Consider the following 12,777-nt stretch of genomic DNA (forward strand, 5'->3'; position numbering starts at 1 on the left):
GGCCATTGGAGAATACAAAGACCATTTACCAGAAGAGTTTTGTTTGAAACTATAGGGTAAGCTGGCTATGGTCTTTTTGTTGAAGTTAAAAACCACAGGTCAAGCCTTCTAGGTTTCAAGCATGGAACCTTAACAATTTAGCAAACGTTATGTGAAACTCCTTCATCAAAGTACTGTAGTATTTTCTCGTGTCAAACGGGTTGCCCCTTATAGATGTGTGTCGTTTATATAATACTTAACAATACATATAACAAAATAGGCAAAATAATTGGCTAAGGGACAAAGATTTGGACAACTTGTCCCTTCCCTGAGTGTAGCACTACTAAAAAGAAAAGCTAACAATAGACTCAAATCCAATTTCGAGTTTCTAAATTAACCGTCGGTGCAAATGCATGAAGCATAATATTTACATACCAATATTCTAACAGAAACTGAAGGACGGGCGAGCAACCTGTCATGTTATAGAAATCTAAAATCGTTTAACAATTAGAAATATGTGCAGGAAAAGATGAGACCCACCTCACAGAGCTCAAGCAAGAACCTCTTTCTGAATTACTAGGAGGCTTCATTTGCATGTAAGCATGCAACCTTCCAGAAGGGTCCAAAGTATCTGTTCGTACCATCTTACGTGGCACTTTTTGCGACTTTATCCCTTAATAAAAAAGAAACATAATGGATATTAAAGAGACAGAATCTGCAAATTATCAGATTCTAAAAGAATTAGATAATTATTTCAAGCAAGGGAAAGTCAGTAAATGTAAGCGACATACCAGAAGGAGACGGATCTTTAGTGGAATCTTTAATTGTGGCCATTGGACTGGATGAAGAGAATTCAATGGTCTGTCTCACATATGAAATATGGTGGATAATTAGGAATAGTGAACAAGTTAGATCGCATACCAGTAGGCTGGCAAGGAAGCATGATAACCGTAGTGAACACTCCAGGACAAAAGTTCAGGTCAAACATACAACTTCATTTTGGCTACAATTCAAATTTCACCAATACAGTTGGATTTTCACATCCTAATCTTATGGATCTGCACTTAAGACTGCAGAAGGAAGAAGTTCATTTGGCAAAGAACCTAAAGGACTGAAAGTATGCACATTTGGATTTGGAAAAGACAACATTAGGGAAGCAAAATGAAAACAACAAGTTCAATAACTTCCTGATTGTTACATAGATGTTTTGGCAAAGTAAATCTCCAATCATCATCCTCTTCTTTTTTTGATTGGTAAATGTAATTCATCAATATGCTTTTTTATTACATAGGGGTAGGGGAAGGGGAAATAAGGGAGGGGATTACAACGTGGGGTTCGAACCCTCACCAACAAGGTGAAAATTCAGGTAGTCAACCAATTGAGCTACTAGATCCCTACATAATTCATCAATATGCAGCAGCAAGTGCTGTAAAATATTTACAAGGGAGGTTCATTACAGATTGTGTAATGAACTTAAAAAATCAACCTTGTTATCTATTTTTCAATAGCCACGACGCATAAAAAAAAAAAAGGAAAAGAAAGATACATTTGTACTTAATGCTAATTACACATTCAGTTTGCTTTCAAAAATTGTTGCATTCCTTTCTCTCCAAAAACTTCACCATATTACTGATGGAATGGTGTTCCTAGTCTTCCTCTTTGTCTTTCCTAAAACTTTTTAAGTGCCAGCATTATAGTAACTCCCGGTATGTTAGGAAAGAAACTCCAGATTTGTGAGGTGAAAGAGCAACGAAGAAATAGGTGATTGACTTCTTCGATTTGCTTCAGGCAGAGGCAGCATCTACTGCACTATTGATTCCCTATTCTGAAGGTTCTCGTGCGTAAGACAGGCTTCTTTCATCAATAAAACACTCAGCTTTCAGTGGTGCTATGTTTCTCCAAATGCATTTCCAGGGAATATCTCAGCAACATTGGGCCTCTGCTGCGTAGCATGATTTGACAGTAAACCTTCCTTTAGGGTCAAACTTCAACCATCGAGAATCATTCCGGGAAGAAGGGAAGGGGTCTAGTGAAGGAAATTATAGTGAACATAAACAGTCCACTTTCCAGCTCATTGATGTTGCACCTGAATATGATATTCCAGCCTTGATTAGTCTAATAACCTGAGCGCATCAGAATTTTGTGCCAGATTGAATAAGTTTGGGTACAGATCCATTAGGGTTGACTGTCCAGACCAGGTATCAAGCCAGAACCTTATTTTCTTGCCATCTCCAATTACTATTGAGGTCTTGGGTTGAAAAGAAACCCAATGGGCACTTATATGTCTCCAGACCATAAGTGTAAGGAGGAAGTATATATACCAGAGTTTGCAAACTTATACTTTGAGCCCTAAAATCCTTGATACCCATGGCCCCCTGCCTTTTTATCAGTAGAGGCCATTCCCCACATTACCAGATTGAAGGTCTTTCTTTCTCTATTCCACATTACCTCTTGGACTGATACTACAAGTTATTCTCCATGCCTTGTCTATTACAGGCCCATCCAACAAAGATTCAAAATTTGAAATTTTGTCTAAGGACCCATGTGGTCTCTGCGTGCCATGCCCTTTTAACTGTAAACCCTTCAAGTCCATTGGATTGACCAGTTAAAAACAAGCTTGCAAGGGAGTTTATCCCCATTTTGCCAGACTATAGAATTTTCGGCCAAATAGGAATCCACAAAATGGAGTCTCTAACCTCGAACTTGATCTCCCTGGAATCAGAATGAGGCTCAGCTTTCAGACAAAATCTAACCCAAATCAAGTTTCCGTATCTCTTGTATTAGTGGGTGTGGTAGGGCCAGTAGATAATACCACTACAAACTAGTTTTTGGGAATCCTTGATAATGTATCTCACATGCTCCTGTATGCACAGATCTTGTGGAGATGATGTTTCTCACAGACAGGATGAAGTTTTCAGTGTGCTGCTTTACAATGTTTTAACTTTCAGGGGCCCCAGGAAAGCAAGTCTATTGCAATTCAAACTGTCCAACTTGGCATGTTCACCTTAGATACATTAGAGGGAAAATATCAGAGTATCATAGTTTGTGTAATCTATGATCTGAGGAGATCAGTATTAACAACTGAATCTCCTACACATTTAGTTCCTTGCAACTTGAAACAACTGACCAGGAGCACTATCCTAGCATGACCAGACGAAGGTTTATATGCTTTCAGGGAACATGACAAACAGTATTGAAATCCAAAAGCAGGTTTAAAATGCATAAAGGCGAAAACAGATCTGATTCAAACAATTCAAACAAGATGCATTATACGCTAAATTCTGCGTATTTCTTTTAAGGTAGTGAATATAAGTCAACCACAAGTATATTAGTCGAATCGACAAGCTAAAATGCTAATTAAAGAACCTCCTGACATTCTAGTACTGGAAACTCTGAACTGTTTGGGTTACTAGTTACTCACGCAAGTGCAAGACAAGTAATCTTGATATGAAAGTTTAACCACCCATGACAAGAAAATGAATGTAAATGATTATTAGAAAAGAGTTGTCCATTATCACGTAAACATTTTTCTAGAAATAAGAACTCAAGCATAAAAACTTTACAGCCAAAAACATGTGAGCATTTAAGGAGATGAATATCTGTAGTCCAATAATAAGTTGGAGAATGTTACACATGTAATCTTGAATAAACTCTTGTCCTATTCTACGTGTATTTCAGAAGTTGCATATAATAAATATAAGTCAAATTGATTTATCAAAAACAAAAAGGAGATGGAACCAAATTGTTGAGAACTGCTGTTTTTTATGTGTATAAATATAACATGTTTACATATCTTTAAGCAACTGTCAGGTAGGTGGTCCTTACCTGTTCCTGGAATGTCCTTGACACATTGCAGCTTCTCAATTTTGACTCTACTACAGACTGGATCTTCTCAATGAAGAACTCTTGATTCAGAAGGCTTACCTGCATATCAATAAATGATTTTCAAGAGTTGAACCATTAAACAATTATCCAATTCTTTCTCTTACAAAGCTAATTCTAATCTGTTACCTTTCTCAAAAGAATTGCTAATCTATTATCTATCAATCTATTATTCTTATTAAATATAAAATTAGGAAGCCCCTAAGTCCAAAGTTGAATTGCCATAATGCCTGTCAAAAGGCAAACGACTTTTCTACCCTTAAATCAAACACTACTACTACAATATTTTACAAAAATATAAGGATACATTTAAGTAAATAATATCAGATTTGATATTGTACAATGAATCAACCACAATATGCCTGTTAAATATATCAAATATAATGTTCAATGTTTTTGGTATTCTTAAGGGAACCGTGGTGTTCTTTGTATTTCTAATTAGAGTAAATTCATGGAATATTTATTTTTTCCATATTCCAAATGGAAATACGAAAGGTTATGTTTGATAGCTGTACCATTTTATAACAACCTAATGCCACAAATTCTTGGACACCAATATACCATGAATGTTTGGGCTACACTAAAAATTCTGAAAATTTAGTGAGGAATCACAAGGCAGTGATGATGATTTCAACACAGAACAAAGATATGTGGTAGTAATCTTAAAAATTCAAACAAAAGTTGATTTCGTCAAAGGAAGAAATTGAGACAAGCAAGTTTAAAGAACCAAAAGTTGAGCTCTTTGTCTCCACCTGACCGGACTTGAACTCAAACCCTATCAGATATCATCATTCTTTGTCGGGCAATTCCTATGTGTTTTTAGTTTTCCATAGGTTCTGTTTTTCTCCTCTTCTTATTATTTTATTTAAAATTCTTTGGGCCCCTATAGTGTGTTTCTCTATTTTATTTTACAACTTAAACTTGCTGACTAAATCAATGTTGTTTCCTTATGATCATAGCTTCTACAAGTGAGTTTTCATCTGAGGGTTATTTCTTGGACCTTCTGTGTGATTTTTTCATGTTGACATGACCATTAGGCGTTTCTATTTTTAAATCTTTCGACAACAGCAATAACAAGTATGCCATAATCTTGAACAAGTTGGGGTTGGCTATATGAATCGTCTGACCATGTTACTTCATTTAAACTCATCTCAAGCCAATATTATACAAAATTAGCCTGGCCATTTTAACCTTTCTAATTCTAAAAGATTCTGACTCTTTTATGACTTTGCATTTTCTGCATGAAACCAAGTAGAGAGTTCTCAGAATAAAAAAAATGAAAAGACACATAAAAAGTTTATCTCGCCATCCCCACAGGTATATTATAAATTCCTTGGGCCTAGAAATGGAGGTTACAACATTTTCTTCCAGAAGGAGTTTTCTTTGTGAATGTAGATGAACCAAGTAAATTACTTGAAATATGAGAGTTCTCACATCAAGTAACCAATTTTGTTCATGAAAGCAATAAGGAACGACTAAAGATCTAAAGTGAGTGCAATAGAAAAATGAGGCAGAATGAGGAAATGGCCGTAATGAAAATGCCAAATGTGGAAGCAATTCATTCTTCGTTTGCAGCATGAGTACCATTCCCTTAAAATGGGAAAAGACATGCAAAACCTGTATGTATTGAATCTCAGGTTCAAGATAATGGCTTTCGTTGTAGTATGTAGCTTCACTTTTGAAGATTATGTTGGTAATACATTCATGCATTGGATTTTGGATTTCATATGTAGACTACTTAAGAATAGAATAGCAACACAAAGGATAATATTTATGTGATGCACTTCTCTTTAACTTTGGAATAACCACAAGAATATACAAAATCTTACTTATACATGCACATCATGAACGTACAGGTTACATGTCGCATATTACTGCTTTAAACTACAACCATCAAAACAATAGAAAGGTCCACAATACTGTTATGTGGAAGATTATTACATTAATTTGTGGTAGACATGCATGTAGAGGAAAAAACAAGGAGACTTGAATATTTTATGAAAGATAAATGATGTTTCAGAAGGGAAATATATAACGGTATAGAGATATATAGTGTCACGAGAGAATATTGAGGAGATGTAGTAGGTCAAGAATAGCCATTCCCTGCATATTCATTAGACGTCTAGAGGATATGTGATGAAAAACTGGCCTTTTTACAATTTTATTTTTATTAGTTAACTAAAAGCAATTGCTTAGAATATGCTACAAATCTTCCTTTAAAATTTTGATTTATACCTTACACATGTTTTTAATAATATTTTTGTAATTAAAAAAGATCTTTTACTGTTAACATGGGATAAACATGCAAGGCACGTACCAAAAACCATTTTTATAAAAAGTATGAATAACCAAAGCAAACATACATTGAAAATCTTTATGTTAGCAAGAGGGCGCTAATTTATAGGTTCCACGAACATGAGGGTTGCTAGAAAAGAATGCCCACAAATAACCTATGAATTATTAGCACAAACTGGCTGCATCAGACCCTCACTAGCTATCCACAAGAAGCACAAGAGAAGACTCATCGAGTTCTCGATCAATACAGTCAAACTTTTGGCATTGTTTCCATAAAAAAACAAATCAGCAATTTCATGGTCAAACCATAAAAAGAGAGTTTTGCAAGTGAAGGTTAAGTGTCCAAAGAACCACTCAAAGAACAGTATGCAATTCTCCTTTCTACAAGTAACCGTTTTAATTCTAACCATACAATACCGCCTGTTAGGATAGAGATTCATGAAAGTTTTAAGGTACCTCTCTCTTTGTTGGGTGTATATTCACATCAACATGCTCAGGTGGCAAAATGATTGACATGTATATGAAAGGTTTTGATGCTTTAGGCAATGTTGCAGTATAGACTATTTCAATTGCCCTCTTCAAAGCACCACAATCAACGAGTCTATCTGGAAAAGAAAGAAAAGGAACAATTGCCAAATCAAGACAGTAAACTAATTGATGCTAATGAAGTTCTACTTTTAGGAAACTAGTTGAAAGCATCAGAGCATCGAAGTCATGTTAATAAATATGGGAGTGACCAAGGAGCACAACAGTTCTAAACTTTTTTTTTCTTAGAAGCTCTACATGTATACGAAAACGAAAATGCCAAGGTTGATCGCAGCAGTTGTCAGCAGATCATAAAGTTGAAAAGATCTTAAAGGAAGCATAAGGTGCAATGTCCAAGTCCAGTATACCATAACTCAACATTTGAGATTGGACGAAGAATACATGCAAATTTAATTGGCCAATATATGATAGTTATATATCTGTAGCGGATAGTTGATCCAGATTCAACTAACGAGTAAAGCTGTGTTTATTAAGGCTGCAATAGACATAACATCAACAACCCTTCAGTCTCGGTTGACCACACTACTACATACCATTTATGAAAAGCACCATGGTTATCTTCTTTGCAATATAATTAGAGTTGGAGATGAAACCATCCATCCTAAAAACTGAATTTGATGGACCAGTATCAGAAACTTCGATTTTTATCAGATTTCGAGCAACTGAAACTCCATAAACAGATCTAATTGCATCAAGCCTTGAAGAAGTAGCGAGAGTGTGAACATCTGCTCTACCAGCTCCATGCTGTGTACAAAGAAATTCTAAAGTGATGTATTTCTAAACAAATGCTTGAACACGAGAGAGTAAGTGCTAAAAGCAATAAAGGAACATAATTTTGCCATACAACTAACCTTTCTACAAGAGAAGCTCACATGTGTGTGATGAACTGCAAACCTACTAATAAGGTCGACAATTTTTGGATAGTCATCGGCAGAATTCTGAAGGGTTTTCCTTCGTGCAGCCATGTTATAAAACAAATTTTCAATCTGAGGCGAAAAAAATAACCAAGCGTAAGTTCATGTAGCAATTATTATCGCTTCACACATAAATAGAGAAAATATTGGTGAACTTCCCAATTAAGGACACTTCAATAAGTGGAACTCAGTTCATTGAAAAATAAAGACTATTACTCGAAATTGAAGCCACTTTCGAGCTAGGTCTTATATACCATTTTAACAAAAAAGAAAAAAACACTTATGTTGCCTTCAATGTTTCCACAGTCCCAGTGTCCGTCAAATTATATATGAGGACTTAAAGATGAAGAGTAAAACATGAGCATAAATACAAGGAAACAAGATGTCGCACTCATACCATCATCTGGGTACCCTTGACAGCCGCACAAGCTTTTGGCTCATCCTCCATCAAACCATCTCTATATGTTGCCCTGGAAGATCCCAAGAAAAAAATATTAAATCAAAATTGTAAAAGACCAATTTACTTTCTCTAAATCATATAATGACTATTTAGATAAAAATGAAGATGAAGCAAAGGCAGATGCATAATTTAAGCTTGTTGGTTTCAATCTTTAAAGTTCTTAGCAGTGAACTTATTGTACTTTTGATTTATGGGTCCAAAATATATATATATTATTTAGAGCCCGTTTGGATTGGCTTATAAGTTGCTTATAAGCTGTTTTCAGCTTTTTTGAGTGTTTGGCTGGCCAACTTAAAGCCATTTTGTGCATAAAATAAGTCTAAAAAAATAATTGGGCCTGTTTGGCTTAGCTTATCTAAAGCAGCTTATAAGCTGAAAACAACTTATAAGCCAAAAAAAAATAATTTAGCCTACCCCAACTTATTTTTTTTTGGCTTATAAGTTGTTTCCAGCTTATAAGCTGCTTATTTTAAGCCCATCCAAACAGGCTCGGCTTTTCCCATATATATCCATGTTCCATGTCGACAATAGCTAATAAGCTACATCCGCCACTGACATGAAGAAACCTAAAAGAAAACAACCAAAGTCTGCTAGGGAATAACTCTCAATATTCCAAGGCACACTAACTTGCTGCCAAAGAACATTACCGGAAAAAAATACTTTGACATAGAAAGATGTAATTACTGAAAGCACCACCTACATACAAACTAAAATCCAGGGGAAAGCATACGAAATGAAAATGTTTATCATGCATGATTTAATTCCCCAACAACATATATTCCAGTGAGCTATTTCATTTCCTCCAATGAAAAAACAATATATCACCTGTATCCATGCAACTGGCCCATGGTAATGGTGGTGACAGTGACATGACCCACATAGGTCATGCTAGCCAATGCTTCTCCTCTAAATCCCATCGACCTAATCGACTGCAAATCTTCAAATTTACTCAGCTTCGACGTCGTATGCCTCTCGCATAAAATTGGCAAATCCTCATACTGTAGACAGATCAAAACATAAAAAAGAATCAGGATAAAATCTTTCAGTGGAGAAGCATAAGAGTCGAAATATATAGCAGTGTTTATCCTAGCATAAAAGTGCAACAAATTTGAATATTACTTAAGATAACATCAGTACTTCTGTTGTCCCAAAATATATGGCAATTTCGGTAACATATTAAAATGTACTCCATTTGTCCCAATTTATGTGACACTTTCTCTTACCGAGATTCAACTTGACTCATCTTAGAAGTTAATTTGGATTAGATCAAAACAATATTTTAAAATTAGAAAAAAATTACTCCCTCCGTCCCAATTTATATGACACTATTTCCTTTTTAGTCCGTCACAAAAGAATGACACATTTCTATATTTAGTAACAATTCAACTTTAAATTTATCTTTTTACCTTTAATGGAATGATTTCTAGCCGGAAAATTTTCTATGGTTTGTTTTAGACCACAAGTTTTAAAAATCTTCCTTTATTTCTTAATCTTGGTGCCCAATCAAACACCCTCGTGTAAAATGGAACAGGGGAACATATGAAAAGTACCATAAGATGCAATTTTCTCATGTCAATATGATAAAACAATACATTAATGTTCACATAGTTTGAATCTCGATAAGAGGGAGTATTTTTTTTGGCCATTAGTTACAACTGCCAATATTCAAAACTCAATTTAAGAGAATAATATCAGTTCCAATTTTAACTCCAAACGTTAGTAAAATAGAGTGTTTAGAATGAGAAGCGTACACGGATGCCATGACCATCATCGGAAACTTGGATAAGTTTAAGACCACCATCCTTAACAACAACCGAAATAGATGTGGAATTAGCATCCAAGCTGTTCTCAATTAGCTCTTTCACAGCAGATACTGGCCGTTGGATTACTTCCCCAGCCGCGATTCTGTTCACCACTGATTCATCCAACCGTTGAATCTTAGGTGGCTCCTTCACTGGAATAATGGTTTCATCTTCCATTGGAATCGGTTCATCTTCAATTTCCATGATTGTACACTGCTATGCTATTTTGTATTGTACAGTGTGCTGGTGGATGGGTATTTATGGACAGGCTTTACCCAGGCCCAACTGTTTGGCGCCAAAAGGGAAGGGGTTATTTACTCACTCACTGTCAATCAATACGCTCTTTGCTTTTTAATCTGTTAAAATAATGGTACATTTTTAGTTTCAGTAATAATTCAAATTTAAATTTGCTTTTTTACACTTAATAAAATGATTTCTAGCCCAATAAATTTTAAGATCACAAATTTTATAAAAATTTCTTTATTTCTAAAATTTCGTGTCTAATCAAATACCTTCGTCTAAAATAAGATGTTTTTCGATGCCCCGTTTAAGTTTTGACTCCATTTAAAAAACAAATTTGCACGGTTTGCCTTTAAATGGGCTTTTGAGTCCCACATCGAGGACTAGAATATTATCAAGGAATACGTGACTAGTAATAAGAGCATCGAGAAAAATTGTCTTAATGAGTAAGGAAAACAAAGCTGACGGTGAGAGGCGGCTGTAGCGCTTGTGAAACATTTTGTAGCGCAAGAATTTATGGAGGGGTTATAGGCTGGCCTAGTGTTGACGCTGCCTGCTTGGAGAACTCGCTTGTGCGGGCCTCCCATAACCACACCCAATACTTAGTCCAAATCTTTTTATAACAATTCTTTTATTATTATTTTCATCTGATACTCGTATTGGAACCTGACTATATTCAGATTCGCATTGCGTAGGGGCCCATTCGGGGGGAAGCGTTTCTTATTAAGGATTTTTTTATACTCAGGGCCTTAGACTCAGGGCTCGAACCGAGCTCTCTGATTAAGGGAGGAGCAGCCCCATCCGCTTCACCACATCCTTTGGTGGTAATACTTTTATTAATTATATATATATAATTGTCATCAAATGGGTTGGTCTTGAACTTATGCGCATAACTTGTTGGATATTATTATGTAAAAACGGAAAAGTTGTTTGTTATGAAGGGTAAAAATTAAAGACCAACAAAAAATAGGGCAAAAGTGCAAATGAACTAGATTTGCGGCCGGGGTTCAATAGCAAAATTTTGAATTGATGATTCAAGTCGTGGAAGCAGTCACTAATGTGCGGTTGTTCCCCGAACTCTGCTAATACGGGATGCTTTGTGCACCGAGTTGCCCCTTCAAAATTTCAAATTAACAGACAAAACTTGTCTTGTCATAATAATTGTCAATATATTTGCCTGATGTAATGACCTATTTGGTCGTTACAGGCAATTTCCTCTTTTCCCAAAAATACCCTTCTTATAGATTCTCTTCTCTATGATTTAACTCGTGGGGATAGGTAATAAGGTTCCCGAGGCAATCGGGCAAGTCTTGATTTGTTCCAAGGATTTTAGAATCTTCTAAGTTGAATTAGTGGGTAAGCGTTGACCAATAGTCGACATCTGGAAGGTAATGAAAATCCATAATTTCTGCTGCAGGTGTATCGCACCTGCGAACTATGGGCCGCATCTGCGACGATTCTTCCGTTTCTACGGAATTTTGGAAGGGTTAATTGAGTTCTACATCTGCGGAATATTTCCTGCAAAAGCAAGGCCACACCTGCAAGCCTCGGTCCACTTCTGCAGGATCGCTGGAAATCAGAAACCCTTTTTATCCCTTCCAAACTCGAGCCTCGTTTACCCCTAAAACATATTCCTAGACCTAGGGAGCTGGTAGAAGACCATTTTGAGAGGTTTCTCAAGGTAGCTCATGGAGGTAAGTTCCCTATCCTTGCTTTGTCATTTCATCTTAGATTATTTAAGGTTTTCATGGTGGGAAGCTTGTTTTGGATGAGGCTTCTACACTTATAAAACCCTAGGTTAATAAATGAATTTTCTTAACTAATCTTGGATTGTTTTGGAAGGAGTTGATAGTTTTCAGCTTGGGTAATTTATTTCCAACTCTAATTTCAACTCCTAAGACAGATTTTTCAAATGGGTAAATTTGTTGGTCTTTCTTGAATTTGGGTTTTTTTTTTTTTGGTAAATTAGAGAAATTAAAGCTCATTTGAGGTTAGAGATGCGTGAAATTTAAGATGTTGATTGTTTAGGCTTCGGGTGGACAAATTTTATCTAAAAGTTTCAATTTTGTCCTTGTGGCCCAGGGTCATTTTCTAAGGTCATCTTCGAGTCCTTTTAGGTGTCACGACCCGACTAGGGGCCGCAACGGGTGCCCGGGGCTAACCACCGAGCACCGCTCGTTCTATTGCTCATCATACTCATTTAATGCTCTTTTATCAAATTTATACTCAATTATTAGAAAATCATCTTTCATTTTGAAAACATAATTACTTTCATATACATATGCCTCTCGACCATCAAAATAATATATATACATAATAGCATCCTCGTAAGACCATATAACCCACACATACGTATCTACGAGCCTCTACTAGAGTACTAGACATATGGACGGGACAAGACCCCGTCGTGCCCAAAATACATATACATATATATACACAAAAGTATAAACCCAAGTAGCACCTCCGGAATAATGGAGCGCTCCTGCAAATCTGCTGATCGCTCCTAAAGGTCTGGTCAAGCTCACCTCCCTGTCTACCCGTGGGCATGAACACATCGTCCAAGGAACACGAACGTCAGTACGAATATTGTACTGAGTATGTAAGGCACGAATGAATTAAGCATGAGAGAGAAATCATAAGTCATAATGGAGAAGGAAAA

The 12,777-nt window shown here is 36.0% G+C and overlaps 1 protein-coding gene across 4 annotated transcripts in view; it reads right to left on the bottom strand.

Moving 5' to 3' along the window:
• The window catches only part of LOC132613667 (DNA mismatch repair protein MLH1), a 45,626-nt gene extending 35,447 nt beyond the window's left edge, over window positions 1-10,179 (bottom strand). For 2 of the 4 annotated variants that reach the window (XR_009572050.1, XM_060327803.1), the window contains exons 1-9: window positions 9,828-10,177; window positions 8,902-9,074; window positions 8,014-8,086; window positions 7,554-7,688; window positions 7,236-7,446; window positions 6,613-6,761; window positions 3,805-3,903; window positions 771-840; window positions 520-652 (exon numbers count right to left, since the gene is read on the bottom strand). Coding sequence is in view for 1 of the 4 variants with exons in the window: in XM_060327803.1 (XP_060183786.1) it covers window positions 520-652; window positions 771-840; window positions 3,805-3,903; window positions 6,613-6,761; window positions 7,236-7,446; window positions 7,554-7,688; window positions 8,014-8,086; window positions 8,902-9,074; window positions 9,828-10,082 (1,298 nt within the window). In the remaining 3 variants the exon portion in view is untranslated. Of the gene's footprint in view, window positions 1-519; window positions 653-770; window positions 841-3,804; window positions 3,904-6,612; window positions 6,762-7,235; window positions 7,447-7,553; window positions 7,689-8,013; window positions 8,087-8,901; window positions 9,075-9,827 lie in introns of all 4 variants that reach the window. The other 2 variants (XR_009572051.1, XR_009572052.1) reach the window with 2 other exon arrangements.
• Between the last annotated feature and the right edge of the window lie 2,598 nt (window positions 10,180-12,777).

Source organism: Lycium barbarum, chromosome 10 (genome assembly GCF_019175385.1).
Source record: "Lycium barbarum isolate Lr01 chromosome 10, ASM1917538v2, whole genome shotgun sequence".
Classification (NCBI taxonomy): domain Eukaryota; kingdom Viridiplantae; phylum Streptophyta; class Magnoliopsida; order Solanales; family Solanaceae; genus Lycium; species Lycium barbarum.